At 37.7% G+C, this 17636-nt stretch overlaps 1 protein-coding gene across 1 annotated transcript; it reads right to left on the bottom strand.

Moving 5' to 3' along the window:
• Positions 1 to 2811: 2811 nt before the first annotated feature.
• Positions 2812 to 3369, bottom strand: LOC145799610 (uncharacterized). The gene is made up of 2 exons (XM_082889213.1): positions 3240 to 3369; positions 2812 to 3131 (listed from the first exon to the last, which is right to left on the bottom strand). The coding sequence occupies exons 1-2, from the start codon at positions 3367 to 3369 to the stop codon at positions 2812 to 2814; spliced, it is 450 nt and encodes a 149-aa protein (XP_082745339.1).
• Between the last annotated feature and the right edge of the window lie 14267 nt (positions 3370 to 17636).

The following is a 17636-nucleotide window of genomic DNA, read 5'->3' as shown; positions in this document are numbered from 1 at the left end:
CAAAAGCATACCACTTTCTGCGACCAACTTATTTTTTGGTCGCCAAAATATATTCTTTTGCGACCAATAATATTTGGTCGCCAAAAATAATGATCATTCGCGACTAATTAATATTTGGTCGCCAAATGCCATTTTTTTGCGACCAAAATTTTTTTAGTCGGCAAAAGTGGTCGCCAAATGTGTAAATCCTTGTAGTGGGTGTTCGCAACAAGATAAATTCTCCATCATTCCCAGAATGACAGAAATGACATTAAAGGAGCCCCCTTAAGCTAAATATCCCCAATCGCTAGATCCCGTCCAAATTGAAAAGCTTTAACTACACCAAGAGCTTCAACACAATCAACATCAGAAACATAATGAATCTGATCAACCATGGATGCAATTACCGCCCCCATTAAAATCCCTGACAAGGACCCCAATACCAACAACTACCTGATCCTTACGTACCGAACCATCAAAATTCAGCTTATACACACCTTGTTGGGGTACAAGCCATCTCTTTTGTCGAGCGGGCATCACATGAATTTGACTTGAGGTCTAGGCCTGAACAAACTCCTGGATATACTTTACAGCAAAAGATGCAACCTCAACAACCGACTGTTTATTCTCAAAAATGAAATTATTCCTATCCACTACTATTATAAAAATGTGAAAAGCCTGTCATGCCTTTTAATTTATTTTTTTTTAAATCTCAATTTTATTCTCTCAAATCTATTATATTTTTTTAAAAATCATAAAGAGTCCTATATAAATCAACTATCTATTTATTTTTGGAGTTAAATATTCAAAATGATACATCTGCTTCCAAAAGTCCTATATCAATATAACAAATCATCTCCCTTCTAATCGGAAAAAAAAAAAAAAACATCACCCTATTTTTTTACATTGATGATGATTGAAGAACAAAAAATAATTACTCTTTTTTTATTTCCTGTGTCTATTTCTATACTAATATACATAATATTTACAATTGTCTATTATGGATGAAATTTGGTTGAATTTTAAAATTGTATGCATTCGTTCGAATCTAGACAAAGGAAAGTGCATGCGTTTTTTTGTGCTGCATCTCAAAAAATCGCAGATTACCTTCACACTTTTTTTTTTGTTATTTAAATTATATTTTATGAACTGTAATATTTTTCATGATACTTTAATAACTAAGATATGATGTCCAAATTTTAAATAACAACCACTTTTGTTAGTTTTATTTTTTAAATCTGTTTTTCAGTTTTTGATATTTCATATTTTCTCAATTTTGGTGATTAAAGGTACTAGAATTTTTTCATATTTTATATTTAAATTATACGTTTACATAAAAATCTAATATCTAATAATCTAAATAGAGTTAAAAAGTACAATACTGGTAAATTTATTAATTCAAACATGCACTATTTATTATTATTATTATTATTATTATTTCATAATAATAATTTTTTTCCAAAAAGAATATACAACAAATTATTTCTACGTGTATTTAGATTAAGTGAATCTCAATCTAAAAGTTAAATTAAAAAATTAAAAATATTAAATTAAGTGAATTTAAAAAGAAAATAAAAGTGTTATTAAAAAAATCAATGGCAAAGACAAAAAACATGAAAACCAAAAAAATGAAAAAAAAAATGAAAAAATAAACCAAACCACACACTATGAACTTCTCTTTGTTTAAATCTTTCTTCACTAATCTCTAATTTTACACAAATTATTCACAATTTTTTTTCAATTTTTATGTGAATTTAATAATCTAATTAAAAAATGGTGCATACATAGAAAAATGTAACATCCAAGATAGCCTCGAAGCATAGGCACATTAAATCCGTTGTGTATCTGTTGCATTCCCGATGGTAAGGCAATTCGGTAAGCAATAGGACCCATTCTTTCAAGGATCTAGAATGGTACAATGTATTGAGGAGTCAGTTTCTCTTTTCTACCGAATCTTGTCTGCCCTTTCATCGGTGTTACTTTGATAAACACATGATCTCCCATTTCATACTCTAAATATCTTCTTCGCTGATCCGTGTAACTCTTCTATTGTCTTTGTGTAGTTTTGAGCTGTTGTTGAATGATCTTTATCTTTTCAGTTGTTTGCTGCACAAGTTCTATCCCATATATGGCCCTATCACCAACCTTAGTCCAATAAACTAGAGATCTATACTTTCTACCATTCAATGCCTCATATGGCGCCATACTAATGCTAGCATGGAAACTGTTATTATAAACAAATTTAGCTAATGGAGCCGCCTTGGAATTCCAACACACACATATGAACCATGTTCTCTAAAGTTTCTCTATGTTTGTCCGTCAGTTTGCGGATGAAAAGATGTGTTGAACCTTAACTCTGTTCCCATTGCATTCTGTAGACTATGCCAAAACCTAGAAACAAATTTAGGATCGTATCTGATACAATAAACACTGGAACCAGATGTTAACGGATAATCTCATCAATGTAAATGGTGGCAAGTCTATAGTCATTAAATGAGGTATTCATAGTAAGAAAATGAGCAGATTTTGTCAACCTATCAACTATAGCCCAAGTTGCATTCATACCTCTAGATGTTCGAGGTAGACCGACGATGAAGTTCATGGTTATGTGTTCACATTTCCATTTCGGAAAAGGGAGGGACTGAAGCAAGCCTATCGGTTTCTGATGCTCTGCTTTTACTTGTTGACATTATAAGCACTTGGAGTTGAATTTTGCGATCTCTCTTTTCATATTGGGCCACCAATACACTAACTTTAAATCTTGATACATTTTGGTATTCCTAGGGTGCATAGCAAACATTGACTTATGAGCTTCTTCTAGAATTCTTATCTTTAGTTCTGTATCTTAGGAACACAAAGTCTCTCCTGAAATTTTAACACTAACTCTTTAATTGTGAATCCCAATTTAGGTTTAGCTTCAAACTCATCACAAATCTTCTTCAGAAACTCATCATTCATTTGCTTTTGTTTGATCCCTTCAATAATTGCTGGTTGTGAAGACATTGCGGCTATCAAACCATTTTGTTCAAAAGACACCACTTCTATTTCAAACTTTTCAAATTCTTGTAGAAGCTCTTTCTGATCTGTAAGCAAACAGGCTAAACCTCCCAGATTCTTTCTGCTAAGTGCATCTATCATGGTATTAGCCTTGCCTGGGTGGTAATGAATCATAGTCCTTGATCAATTCAAGCCATCACCTCTATCGCATTTTTAATTCCTTCTGCTTGAAAAAGTACTTCAAGCTTTTATGATCTATGTACCTTCACATTTAACCCCAAACAAGTAATGTTGCCACATTTTCAATGCAAACACAACTGTGGGAAGCTCTAAGTCATATGTTGAGTAATTCTTCTCATATGGTCTCAACTGTCGAGAGGCATATGCAATCATTGCGCCATTTTGCATTAAAACACAACCCAAACCCTTGTAAGATGCATCTCTATAAATTACAAATCCTTCGGTACCTGAGGGTATAGTAAGGATTGAAGTTGTGGTCAATCTTGTTTTCAGTTCTTGAAAAGTCGATTCCCTGTGTTCTATCCACACAAATGGTTCCCCTCTTTGAGTCAATTACGTCAACGGTACAATAATTTATGAGAAGTTTTTAACAAATCTCTAATAATAACCTGCAAATCCCATAAAATTGCGGACCTCGGTCACGTTAGTCGGGGTAGGCCAATCAATAATTTCTTCTATCTTTTGAGGGTCAACAGAGATACCATCTTTATCGATGACTGTAGACACCCCATTTTGACCGCCCATAAGACTTGAGTGCATCATTCCGAACACTTGATAATGAAACATTGTGCTATGTAATTTTCGAAACTTCAGCAAAGGAATTCAATTTTAAGCTTCAAACCCAACCCTTGCACCCCATTTGGACCAAAACCTACTTTTTTAGCCTGACTACTCAAAGAGCAGCAAGACCAAAAGTCGACTGGTAGGCCGGCCATGTTCAGCGCAGAAGATATTTCTGCAGCATCAGACTGTAGCAGCAAACTGCTCCTATAAATACAGCACCTCCCCTCAAAGTTTAGGATTAGAAAACTTAGTGAGCAAGCATTTCCAAAGGCATACAAAGCATTCACTATAGATACACCATTGAAGCTCAAACTTGAGGCTTTTTGCCGAAGTTTTAAACCTTTTTTCAGATACTTGAGAGTGTTTGGATTGAGGTTTGTGAATCAAGAAGCTCTTTATCTCTTTAAGAGGTTAATCTTTGAACATTTTTCATTACCTTTTCTCTTACTCCTTTGTTCTTCATCCTTTGTTTACTGATTTTCAGAGTTGTTTTTAGGCTTAAAAATGTGATTTAAACCTTGTTGAAGGTGGAAGGGTTAGCCACCGTTCCATAAGCTTATCCATAGTTGTGTTCTCTTTGTTTTCTTTATACTTTTGCTCATTTTTCTTCACTTTTAGATTGATTTCGGCACTGTTTTAGTTAGTTTTTTGTATGAATATGGTTGAATATGTGTTTAAAGCTTTAAATAGATAGCTTGATTATTGATTCTCTCTCTTTTCTTCAAAGTTATCGTAGGCTCTCTTCTAATTCCATCTTTGAAGCATGGAAATAGATGTCTCATCCTTATTATATGAGTAGGAAGATGAGCATACAACAACTTCTTATAGGTTTCATTCATTTGCTTAGTCTTGTTTTGATTTTGCTTTGAAGCCATATAAGAGCTCTTTCATCGGAAGTATAGAGACTCTCTTCTTGTTCCTTTCTGAAGCATAGAAATGGATTTCAATCCATCTTCCATGAGTAGGAAAAAGAGTCTCTTTGTTTTCCTCAATGATGTAATCTCTTGTTTGTAAGCTTTGTTTTCAAGAATGGCTAATCCTATTGTCTCTAAATTTGAGTACTCACTTACTCTTATTTTCCATGAGATAGAGTAAGTTTCATGCCATTTCATTGAATGCTTCCTCTTCTTAATTTGCCTTAGCTTTGTGTTCATTGATTTCCATCATGTTGCTTCATTAATCATTATCTAAATACCCTTGGGATGTTTGATGATTTGTGAAGCAAACCTACTCTCCTTGAAAATCTTCATGACATGAGTGAATAGAAAGGATGAACATCATTTGGAAACCCTCTGTTTTTGCTTTGTTCCAGTTCTGTTGCAACAGGTCTTTCTTTAGAAGCAGTGGCCGGCCAGCCACCATCTTGTACGGCCGACCAGTTCATTAGGCCAACTGAACCTTGTTTTTACTACAGTGGTGGTTTTTTTTTTTCTGTTCTTTCTAGTTAAAGCAGAGCAAATCCTGAGGTCAAAACAGAACTGTTTTCTGATAGCAACCAGGGCAATTTCTGACAAGATGTAGAGAGGTTTTCAGAACGATTCCTCGTCTCTCATTCAATTCCTTTAGATTAGTCATTTTCAAATTTGTGTTTCTAATAATTAGTTAATTAGGGCATTCGGACCATCTTGTAAGAGAGCGAATTTGTAACACTTGATGTATGTCTTCTAACCTCTATTTCTTTCTCGAATTCATTTATATGCTTGCCGTGGTTGTACAAAATATCATGTTTTCAATTCGTATCATTTCCATGGCTTGTATCCATTTTTGCATGCATTAAGATTCGGCTCATCATACTTGAAGTTGCTATCATTTCCTACTTGATTATGTGGGCAACCCCATGCTTTGAGTTGATTTACATATCATGTTAATAGTCGAATCTAGTAGTTGCATTTTGATATGCGTTGCATTAGCCATTTTGCATATTAGGATAATCCATTTTCTTTAACTATCTTCTTTTCTTTGGCTTGCCACGGTTGAGTAGTAGGTGAGGATTTTTTCTTAAGCATATCATATATGTGTTTGTGTTACCGTGTCGAGCATACTACCATGACGCTACTTGCTTAGTTAAAATATCTCTTTGAATGCTTATGGATGGAGGCTATATTGCTTAAATTGGAATGACTTAGATTGTTGTATATATGAGCTCTTTTTTCATTTTTAAACTCTTTCAAAATCGCATAAGATCAAAGCATTCCAAAATAAGTGACGCGGTCTATACTTGTTTGCTTCAAATAATAATGTTAGTATATTTAATACTTAGAATATGAGCATATAATGTCTATAAGATTCACATCATGATTTAGTAGAGGTCGATCTTTGATCGAGTGAGTGGGGTGCTCAATTCATGACTTTCCCTATCATACGTAAGTTTCTAAACCGAGACACTTTGGTTATGACGGACAAATGGCCTTTGGCACGAGTCACAGGTTTCTAATTTTCTCAAAAATATTAGGTGGCGACTCTGAAATCTGGCAATGCAGTCCATTTTTGGCATCTTTTGTGATTAATGCATATTCTAAAGATTTGTTGGATCTGAACTTTCATTCTTTTTTCTATTTCATATTGCACTTGTGGAACCAAATTCAAAACCATGGGAGTCCGAACTGTAGGGAATCGCATTCGAGGAGACTACACCCCTTTGAGGAGTGCAAAAAACCATCTACAGTTTCTAGCGACTCTGCTGGGGATATCAGAGAACTTGACTTGAATTTCATGATGTGAACTTTTATCTACATATATATGTTCTTTGCATTGCATTTGCATGGTGCTCTTAAGTCATTGTGTTTACTATTTGATATCCTGGACGGCTTGCTAGAGGCTTGCCAAAAGGCTAGTCGGATGTAGGCAATGTCATATTGGGAACACAACCCTTGGATCTAGGTTACTGCAGTACCGTTTGATCCTCCTTTCACTTTTCAATGTTAGGTGTGAGAGGTATATTAGGTAATCTTGCTGAGGTACCCTTTTTTTGTCCAATTGACCTAGTGCATATAGTAAATCTCTAGTGACCTTTCAAATTAGGATAGGATGCTCTCCCATATTTAAGATGTTGTGATACCGCTTGTTTTGAATAGTAGAGCTGTAGATCACTCCAAAGCTAGGATACGGAAACCCTAACCTCTCATAGGGGTGTTTTGAATGCTTTTATGCAAAGATATGAAATCTTTGAAAATGTGTGATGTAATCCTTGGAGTGTTTTAATCTTGAGGAGATTCCTTTCAAACTAAAAGGTCATATCAGATTCAGAATTTGGATCAAAATCCAGGGGTTTACATTTGATATGGTGGGAAAAATATCAGGATTTGGGGATTGTATCTGAATGGGTAAATTTTTAGCAAGATCAGAATCAGGGCAAAAAATTGTATCTTGCTTTGTTTTGACCGGCATACCCAGTACCCTGATCTGATGGAGCATTTGTTTTTAATGCTAGGTTTGTCTGAGCCGAAAGAGTTTGATCCTATATATTTTGGTGGGTCACCAAGAAGATGCAGCACCCAATTCAGTAAAGGCCCAGCCTAATCCAACATGGAAGAACTTAAACCTATCACAGTCCATCCAATCCCCAAAAAACCCACCCAACAAAGGTCCAGCCCATCTAAAACCATCTTAGAAAGGTCCATCCAATCCCAAAATATCCATTCTGAAAGGTCCAATTCAGTCAAATCCGTCTAGACTAATCCAGTTCAGATATATCAAACATAACTGGTTCAAAAATCCTTTTTATTCAGCTCTCAAGTTACACCCATCCATTTCCCCAATTTCCAAACTCAACAGACCCGTGATGGCACAGAGTCTAGAAGAAGTTGTGGCCATGATGACAGCATTTCAAAAGCCCATGGATACGCTGAACAATAGAATCACTACTCAGGAGGAGAGCATTGCTAAATTGTACCACCCATCTAGGACATCTACTGTCCATCCCATCTCGGGACCCCAGCCAAACTTTGACCCACCTCTGCCAGCTGAAGATTTGCAGGGTCCAAATCCTCTAGAAGGGTTGGCTTAAGCTTGGTTTTTCAGACTCCCAGTGTAGCCTAACGAGGGACTTTTTCCCCTTGATATAAATAATCTTGACCCGGCCTTGCTAAAAATTGCCAAACTTAAGAAGTAGTTCAAAAAGACATAGGGGATCAACTCCATTCTGGACGTTGAGGATGGGTACATAGAGGCTGCCGTAAAGCTCCCAGACAGATTCAAAATGCCACACATTGACCGTTTTGACAGGTCTGGAGATCCTATGGTACATATCTGGCTTTTCTCAGACGTCTTGAAACCGATGGGTCTAACTAGGCCTCAGAAACTCTCTGTATGGAAGAACCTTGTTGGGTATAGCGGCCACTTGGTACGCCAAGTTGGAGGATAAAGTGAAGTAGAACTGGGAAGACTTGGCTGTGGTATTTGTCAATCAGCATTCTTACAACACACAAATTGAAATGACGACCTGAGAACTTGAATCAACCCACCAGAATGCTTTTTGTGGAATTTGTTGCAAGGTGGAGAGCAAAGGCAACACAAATGACAGATCGACCTTCTGAGAGGGACCAAGTTCAAATAGTGGTACAAAACCTTAAGCCTGATATGTTACAAAAGTTAATAGTTGCTCCACTGTTCACATTCAAGATTTGCATGAATTGGGGGTTCAGATTGAGAGCGCATATAACAAAGGGATTATACCTAGAATGAGCGAATCGACAAGGAGGGTGTTTTCCAGAAGTACCAATGCTAGCAGCAGCACTATTCCAAAACCCACTGAAATCAATACCGTCGCCACCAATACCAAAATAACCAACCCCTTTGCCAATAACAGCCCAAAAACAATCGACCTGACCCGAGCTTAAGGCAGAACCTTCAACTCCCTCCATATGAGCCTAACCTGCGCACTAAAAGTTTTGATAGAAAGTGGGTATGTCAAATCTCTAGATCCCAAACCTCTTCCTGACCCACTCTCTGCTAGACATAACCCCACCAAATACTGTGCGTACCATCAGCAGTATGGTCATGAAACCAATCGTTGCTACCGCATTCGTCATGAGGTTCAGAATCTCATAGACAACCAAACAACAGCTCCACCTCAAGAACCCAATGTTACCACTAATCCACTTCCCATCCATAACCAAGTACCTCCACCTCACCTTAACCTAATTTATACACTGCCACCTATATTCGACCCTAGTATATATATCACTCCATCCCATCTACCAATGCTAGAGGTGTTCATTTTCAAAAACACCAATTTATGTATGATGGATACACCCAATCCAGTTCGGATACACCAAGAGCGCCAAATGGCCGAACCCACTATTACTGAGATGTTGAGAATGATTGAAGACCTTCAAGGAATGGTGGAAGATTTAACCTTTAGGGTTTCGACCCCGTTATTTACCACACCTCATGATGGGGATTTTGTACCGAAGAATTCTCCAATCTTTGGACAAGCTAAAAGAGGAATGGGCTAACCCAAAATTGAAATTAAGGTGAAGACTAGTAGTGATAATAGAAGGGTAGCCCAATTAGACACAATGTTCAACCCAGATAGAGCCATCCAACTCTTTGACAGGGTTAAAGCAAGTAACAAGAATGAGTCTGGTAGACTATTGACCCTTGTGTACATCTTCGATGGGTTGTTGAAGCTCTAAAGACCAAAGCCTTGAACAAATGGCAGGTCCTTGCAATTATTAAATAGGTTATGGATGAAACGTTCGCCACTCAACACACCAATGCTCAAGTGGGGGTTACTATGGATAAATTCAATGAGAAAAACCAAGTTTCGAGTACTTTGAATCATAGGTTGGCAAACAAGGTTAGGCCAAACAATGAGGAGAGATGCTTTACTAGAAATACCCATCCTAATTCTAGTTACAAGCCCATGAATACCCAGCCAGCATCCGCCAACCCATTTGCCAATGTTTCTAAAACTAGTGCTTCTTACACCCAAAAACGAACCTTCGCCTATCTCCATATGAGCCCAACCAGCGCCTTGAAGCTACTGATGGAGAAAGGATATCTCGAACTCCCCAATCCTCGACCTCTCCCTAACCTTCTCCCACTTAGACATGACCCTACCTAATATTGCACATTCCATCAACAACATGGTCATCATACTAACCGTTGCTTTCACCTTCGCCACAAAATTCAAGACTTGATTGACAATAAGGTCATCACCTCACCTAAAAATCTCAAAATTGTCAATGAACCTCTCCCTGATTTCAATAGATTGCCACTCCATAACATAAATCCTATCCATGGCTTGCCAACAACCAACCTTGACCCTAGCCAGCACGGTCAAGCAGATGTGTGGACACTACCAAGGTAATTATGGGGCTCAATCTGCGAGACGCAATTTGAAAGTTTGAAATCAATCCTACTGGGTGTGGATGTTAGTATTGCTGAATTGAAGGTAGGTTTGCCCCTCCCGTGGGCTACTTGAAGTTTTTCTTGAATTCTGCCAATAGAATTGGAGAGTAAAAACCCCTTTTGACTCAAAGATGCTAATTTTGTTTTAAGTTGTGTCATGTAAATAGTTGAGTTGTGAGTTTTATTTTTTGTCTTTTTCTTGCGTCATTGCGTCAGTTGAGTCTTTTGCTTTGAGTCACTCTCATGTATCCTTATGTCTTTGTTTTTTTCCAATAAGAAAACAAGAGTCAAGTTTTTGATCATTTTATTATGCCTACAGTAATTCATGTGTGACCTTTTGAAAATAGAAAAGTTTTGAATTTGTCTTTTGAATGAGATTCCGTTAATAAACTCGAGTGTTGAGAAGGATCCCCCAAATGGTTCAAGTAGATTCTGAATTATCATCTTAAAGTCCTTCATGATTTCAAAATTTTAAGCTGTTTCTTTTGCAAAACTTACAAAGATAGATTCAGAGTTATGCGTGGTATTCTACACTATCTTGGGGATTCTCTTCACCTTTAGGCGATCATTTTGGCAAGCACAAGACGGCTTTTGAACCTCACAATCATAGAATTTCTCCCCCTGGTGTTTTCATTACTTCAAAGAGAAAAGGATAAAAGAAACCAAAAAGAAAAAGAAAAAGAAAAAAAAAAGATAAGGGAAAAGAAGTCAACCATCAAGTCAGGGGTATCCATTGGAATGAAATCCAATCAACTGTGAAGAAAGGAACCTTTGTTTGAATTTGGGGAAGCCAATGCGAGAAGGTACCACATTTCCAGAAGAACTAACTTTGAAAATGGAGCAAAGGAAAGGAAGAAGACATGTATAAGAGAATGGAGAACCAAGCTCAAATGAAAGTGAAGCCAGTTTCAGTGTTAGGACAAGGATGACTATTGATCAAATTCACCGCAAATGTTGTAACGCTATCCTTGAGATGCTCGCTAGGCCGACAACTCAAAAGGGTGACCTAGGCAAAAGTTAGAGCATGAAAAATCAGAAATCAAACAAATAGAGCTCACAAGGTTGAAAACCCAAAAGGGAAACTTTGGCAGAAGTTCAAACGCAAAAGAAGAGTGTCAACACTCGAGTGAACCTCATCTATGAACTGCATTGGCCTGATTTCCATTCTTGGCATACGTAGGCAACTTCATTATGAAGTTTCATCTCAACCATATCCATCTCATCCATCTCGACCCCATAACCTTGCTCAATTCATATTGTAAGCTTTGCATAAATCCATGAGCTACATTGACTACTGCGCATATCATACTTGTGTTGGGTAAGGAAGAACTAGTTTGAATTAACAAGTGGAGAAATTTTCAATACTTGAACTTGTCAGTGGAATCTCTAACTTAAGCAACAAAAAAGGAATCGAAACTCGGGTTTTGTAAAATTGAGTTCTAAAGGGAACATAAGTAATACTAGGGGCACTTTGAATGATCAATCACCTTGAGTCTTTTTCTGTTTTTGGGTTAGTTGTGAGTTCTGTTGTGCCATGCCTAGTGTTTGTCTCGGTTTGAGCTCTTCATCGAGTCAGCATAGCATGTCTGTCGCTCAAAGTTCAACAGAGTGGCATGGTCAAAATTCAATACATGAATGTTCACTCTAAACTCAAAAACAAGTCCATGCGTGGAATTTATAAATGAGCTGAGAGTGCCCATACAAGGGGCATCGAGTCCATGATCATTGCAAGGTGTATGTGAGGAATCTATCACTACTTTAGAGGGGACTGGAAGAAGTTCTCAACATGCTAGGACAGAAGAGAAGCATGAGTCTAATTGGTTGGCAACTGTTCTAGGATCTAATCATCCCCATCACACGTACCTGCATAATGTTAAAAAAAGGTGGCCAGTGACTGGACACTAGGGGCAATTTTCAGTACATCTGATCGGGCCATCAATTGAACAAGGGACATAAACCTAACCTTTCTCTCAGTCCGCTCAAAGCCATTTGTTGGACACTTTCCCCTCGGTTAGGGTAAGCTCACCCCCATGATGATTCTTATATGATTCAGCTTTCGAAAGTTGTCTTCCACCATTTCAAAACCCTCTTAGGGGTTACCCTTTTCCCTTTGATTAATACATGTGCTTTGGATTATGCATGCATGCTCATACACTTTGGCTGATTTGAACTGCATGATTGGTTGCACTTGCTGTTAACTTTGTTATGTACTTGTAATAATAGAGTTTCATGGAGTTGTCTCTCTTGGTGTTTTTTTAGTTACATTTCAATAAGTTGCGGCAAGTTGCCCTGCACTCATTTCATAAGTTACATGATGCACTACTCTATGTACTACTCATTTCACTCTACATACCATACATCTTTCACATGATGCACTGTCTTGTGCACTTGCATCACACTATCTTGTGCACCCTGTATCGCACTGTCTTGTGCACTTGCTTCGCACTATCTTGTGCACCCCGCATGCACTGTCTTGTGCATCCACATTACACTATCTTGTGTACCTGCATCGCACTATCTTGTGCATTCACCCCGTGTGCATGGTCTTGTGCATCCACATTGCACTATCTTGTGCACTTACACAGTACTGTCTTGTGCACCTGCATCACATTATCTTGTGCATGCACCCCGCATACACCGTCTTGTGCATCTAGATCGCACTATCTTGTGCACCCTGCATCGTACTATCTTATGCACCTCACCCACACTATCTTGTGCACCTCCACCCACATATTGCCCCCTTCGTATCTCTAACATCACCCCATTGCATAATGCTATATATCATCATTTGCATAATCACTTTTCAAACTTTCTGGCAGCATGGTATGCGTAAGTCCAATTTCTAATCGATACCAAACCCCAAAACAAGATGGCTCCAAGCACCAAGTTCCAAAAACCCATTTTTCCCTTTAATGTTCGAAGAGCATTAATCCCCAGCGTGGGTCTAGGAGACCTTAAATCCTCTAAAGGTGCAATTCCTTTGGTGTTTGTCGTCCCCAAACGAGTTCAGGCGGTCCGGTGTAGCCACCTGACTATGTTTGTAGTGAGTTCCTAGGAGACCAACTGAGATGGTGGAAACTAGAGTTTGAATGGCCAAGGCTTAGAACACAAAGGTTTGGAATTTCCAAGACTAAAGTCTATTTTAAATACCCAAAGGTGTGGAGATTATTTCAAAACATCCTCGGCTTGAAATCTGTATGGAAGCCCCATACGTTGAGGTAGTTTGTAGGCTCCTTAATTCTGGATACTTAACCAATCTAGTCTGTCACCTTGTTAGAGAATATGGAAAGTTGCAAACATGGCCAGGGACAAAAGTAGTGCCCGTGGTTTTTGCTTATCTACCTTTATTGAGCATTTTGGGTCCTTCAGATTGTTTTCTTTGTTTAGAAGCGCAAGATGAAGGAATAAGCCTTAAAACCAAGAAGAAGAGGAAGATCCCCAACAGAATAAGGTGAGACATCACCAATTACCACAGTAAGGTGCTTTCTAAGGCGCCGCTCTCTAGCTGCTACATCATATCTGTTATCTAGTACCTCTATCGCATTGGATCTAGCATCTATTGCATGCATCTAATACACTATCTATTACATCCATTACATTATACCATCTCATTGCCTGCATCATTTCCATGTTAAGCTTAGCTTGGCATGTGCTCATACTTTTCACGTTAAAACATAGCTTTGCATGTGTACGCACCTATTCTACAAGAATCACGGTCTGAGGGTGTCGGCACCTTTTCTGTGTTTGATGTGGCTTGTTTTGTGTCCATGCCGTTTCTAGGTAAGACATAGTTCAGCCTACGCCCCCTATCCATTTTATCCATTGCATCGTACTCCATCTTGTTGCATTCATCCTTTTTGTGTAAATGCATTTAGGATTATTATCATCCCATTGCATTGCTATTTCCCAGCAGATCATTCCTCCCCAATATTGTACCACCCAATCACTTGTACTCTTTCTGTGAAAGACATAGTTATGTATGTGCTCACACCCCTTTCACGTTAAAACATGGTTCTGTTATGTATAAGCACCCATGCTGTGCTGAGGCCAGTATTGAAGGTGTAGGCACTTAGCCTATTTTAGGCGTCGTCTGGCTCATGCCCATTTCTTTTATATAAAACGTAGTTTGGTTTTGCATCCCCATTCCTTTATGATATTCGTGTGGTAGGCACTGCTTGTGGTTTAATTATTTCATTACATTGTGTATTGTTTGTATCTTGGGCCTGAACTACGCTGGTTTGATTGCTTACAAAGGGATATGTAGGCAACCCTCATTGCATTTGCATTTTGTTTGTCTGCTCAAGTCTTACGACCTTGTCAAATGGGTCATCCTCAGGCTTTGACATTCACTCATGTCCTGAAATGGCTTCGAGCTTTGTCAAAGAGGGGCAACTGTGGACACCCCATTTTGACCGCTCTTAAGACTTGGGCACTTCATTCTGAACACTCGATGATAAAACATTACGTTGTGCAAATTTTCAAATCTTTAGCAAAGGAATTTAGTTTTGAGCTTCAAACTTTAACCTTGCACCTCATTTGGACCAAAACCTATTTTTCTAGCCTGACCACTCAAAGAGCAGCAAGACCAAAAGTTGACTGACCAGCCACATTTATAAGGCAAGCCGTACATCCTCTTAACTGGCCGACCATGTTCAGTGTAGAAGATATTTCTACAGTAGAAGGCGACTCCCATGCACGGGATTTGGACCAGCTATCTTTTTTGGAGATAAGATATTTCTGATGTGAGATGACAAAGTTCTATAAATACATCACCTCCCCTCAGAGTTTAGGGTTAGAAAACTTAGTGAGCAAGCATTTCCAAAGGCATAGAAAGCATTCTCTACCTTCTTGAATATAGATACACCATTAAAGCTCAAACCTGAAGCTTTTTGCCGAAATTTTAAAACTTATTTCAGACACTTGAGAGTGTTTGGATTGAGGTTTGTGAATCAAGAAGCTCTTTCTCTCTTCAAGAGGTTAATCTTTGAACACTTTTCATTACCTTTTCTCTTACTCCGTTGTAATTCCTCTGTTTTAAAGTTGTTTTTAGGGTTAAAAGTGTGATTTAAACCTTGTTAAAGGTGGGAGGGTTAGCCACCCTTCCATAGGCTTATCCATAGTTGAGCTCTCTTTGTTTTCTCAATACTATTGCTCATTTTTCTTCACTTTTAGATTAATTTCAGCACTGTTTTAGTTAGTGTATGAATATGGACTGAATATATATGTTTAAAGCTTTAAATAGATAGCTTGATTCTTCATTCTCTCTCTTTCTTCAAAGTTGGTGTAAGCTCTCTTCTAGTTTCTTCTTTGAAGCATGGAAATGGATGTCTCATCCTTATTCCATAGGTATGAAGATAAACATACAACAACTCCTCATAGCTTTCATTCATTTGCTTAGTCTTGTTTTGATTTTGCTTTGAAACCATATGAGAGCTCTTTTATCAGAAGAATAGAGACTCTCTTCTAGTTCCTTTCTGACGCATGGAAATGGATTTCAATCCATCTTCCATGAGTAGGAAAAAGAGTCTCTTTGCTTTCCTTAATGATGGAATCTCTTGTTTGTAAGCTTTGTTTTCAAGAATGGCTAAACCTATTCTCTTTAAATTTGAGTACTTACTTACTCTTATTTTCCATGAAATAGAGTAAGTTTCATGCCATCTCATTGAATGCTTCCTCTTTTTAATTTTCCTTGGCTTTGTATTCATTGATTTCCATCTCATTGCTTCATTAATCATCATCTAAATACCCTTAGAATGTTTGATGACTTGTGAAACAAACCTACTCTCTCCTTGAAAATCTTCATGACATGAGGGAACATGAAGGATGAACATCCTTTGGAAACCCTCTAGTTTTCCTCTGTTCTAGTTCTATTGCAACAGGTCTTTCTCCAAAAGCAGTGGCCAACCTGCCTCCATCATGTACGACCAACCAGTTCATCAAGCCGGCCGACCACCTTGTTTGTACGACAATGGTGGTTTTTCTTTAAATTAAAGCAGAGTAGATCTTGAGGTCAAAACAAAACTGTTTTCTTACTGCGAACATGGCAATTTCTGGAAGCAATCAGAGAGGTTTCCGGAGGATGTTCTTGCTAGTGCGCACACGATTCCTCGCCTGTCTTTCAATTCCTTTAGATTAGTCGCTTTGAGATTTGTGGGAGTAATAATTAGTTAATTCGGGCATTCAGACCCTCTTGTAAGGGGGCAAATTTGTAACACTTGATGTGTGTCTTCCAATCTTCATTTCTTTCTCGCTTTTATTTATATGCTTACCGTGGTTGTACAAAACACCATATTTTCGTTTCATATCATTTCCATGCCTTGAATCCATTTTTGCATGCATTAAAATTCAGCTCATTGTACTTGATGTCATTATCATTTCCTACTTGATTATGTGAACAACCTCATGCTTTGACTTGATTCACATATTATGTTAGTAGCCGAATCTAGTAGGTGGATTTTTGTATGCGTTGCATTAGCCATTTTGCATATTAGGATAATGCATTTTGTCTAAGTATCTTTTTTTTTCTTTGGCTTGCCATGATTGAGTACTAGGTGAGCATTTTTGCTTAGGCATGTCATAAATGTAAATATCTCTTTGAATGCCTGTGGATGGAGGCTATATTGCTTAAATCAAAATTACTTTGATTGTTGTATATATGAGCTCTTTGTTTTCATTTCTAAACTCTTTCAAAATCTCATAAGATCAAAGCATTCCAAAATAAGTGACGTGGTCTATACTTGTTTGATTCACATAGTAATGTTAGTAAAATTAATAATCAATATGAGCATATAATGTCTATAAGTTTCACGTCATGATTTAGTAAAGGCCAATATTTGATCGGGTGAGTAGGGTGCTCAATTTATGACATTTCCCTCTCATACCTAAGTTTCTAAATTGAGGCACTTTGGTTATGACGGACAAGTGGCCTTTGGCACGAGTCACGGGTTTCCTAATTTTTCCAAAAATATTAGGTGGCAACTCTAAAATCTAACAATGCGGACTATTTTTGGCATCCCCTGTGATTAATTGATTTTCTAAAGATTTATTGGATTTGGACTCTCATTTGTTTTTTTGTTTCACATTGCACTTGTGGAACCATATTCAGAACCATTGGAGTTTGAAGTGTAGGGAATCGCATCCAAGGAGACTAAACCCCTTTGAGGAGCACCAAAACCAGCTACAGTGACATGTACTAGAAATGCAATCTTATCTAACTAGAATTCACAATTTTTTAATTTCGCATACAATTGTTTTTCTTTAAGTGTCTGAAAAGTCATTCTCAACTGTTGTTCATGGTCATTTCTACTTTTTGAGCAGATCAAAATGTCATCAATAAACACAATAATGAATTCATCTAAAAAGGGTTTAAAAATTCTATTAATCAAATCCATGAATGTTGCGGGTGCATTTGTGACTCCAAAAGGCATGACTAAAAACTCATAATGTTCGTACCAGGTTCGAAAGACAGTCGTCTCAATATCTTCAGCCCTTACCTTCAACTA

Source organism: Camellia sinensis, chromosome 9 (assembly GCF_055761805.1).
Source record: "Camellia sinensis isolate YWXY chromosome 9, ASM5576180v1, whole genome shotgun sequence".
NCBI lineage: Eukaryota > Viridiplantae > Streptophyta > Magnoliopsida > Ericales > Theaceae > Camellia > Camellia sinensis.
Note: the sequence above shows the minus strand (reverse complement) of the source record. Positions and strands in the feature narration are given on the sequence as shown.

What these genes read in the sequence shown, in the direction of transcription:
- LOC145799610 (XM_082889213.1), bottom strand. Translation starts at nt 3,369, where the DNA reads ATGATTGCATATGCCTCTCGACAGTTGAGACCATATGAGAAGAATTAC. An exon ending in GTTTGGGGTTAAATGTGAAG is followed by an intron (nt 3,132 to 3,239) that starts GTACATAGATCA and finishes ATTACCACCCAG; the next exon opens with GCAAGGCTAATACCATGATA.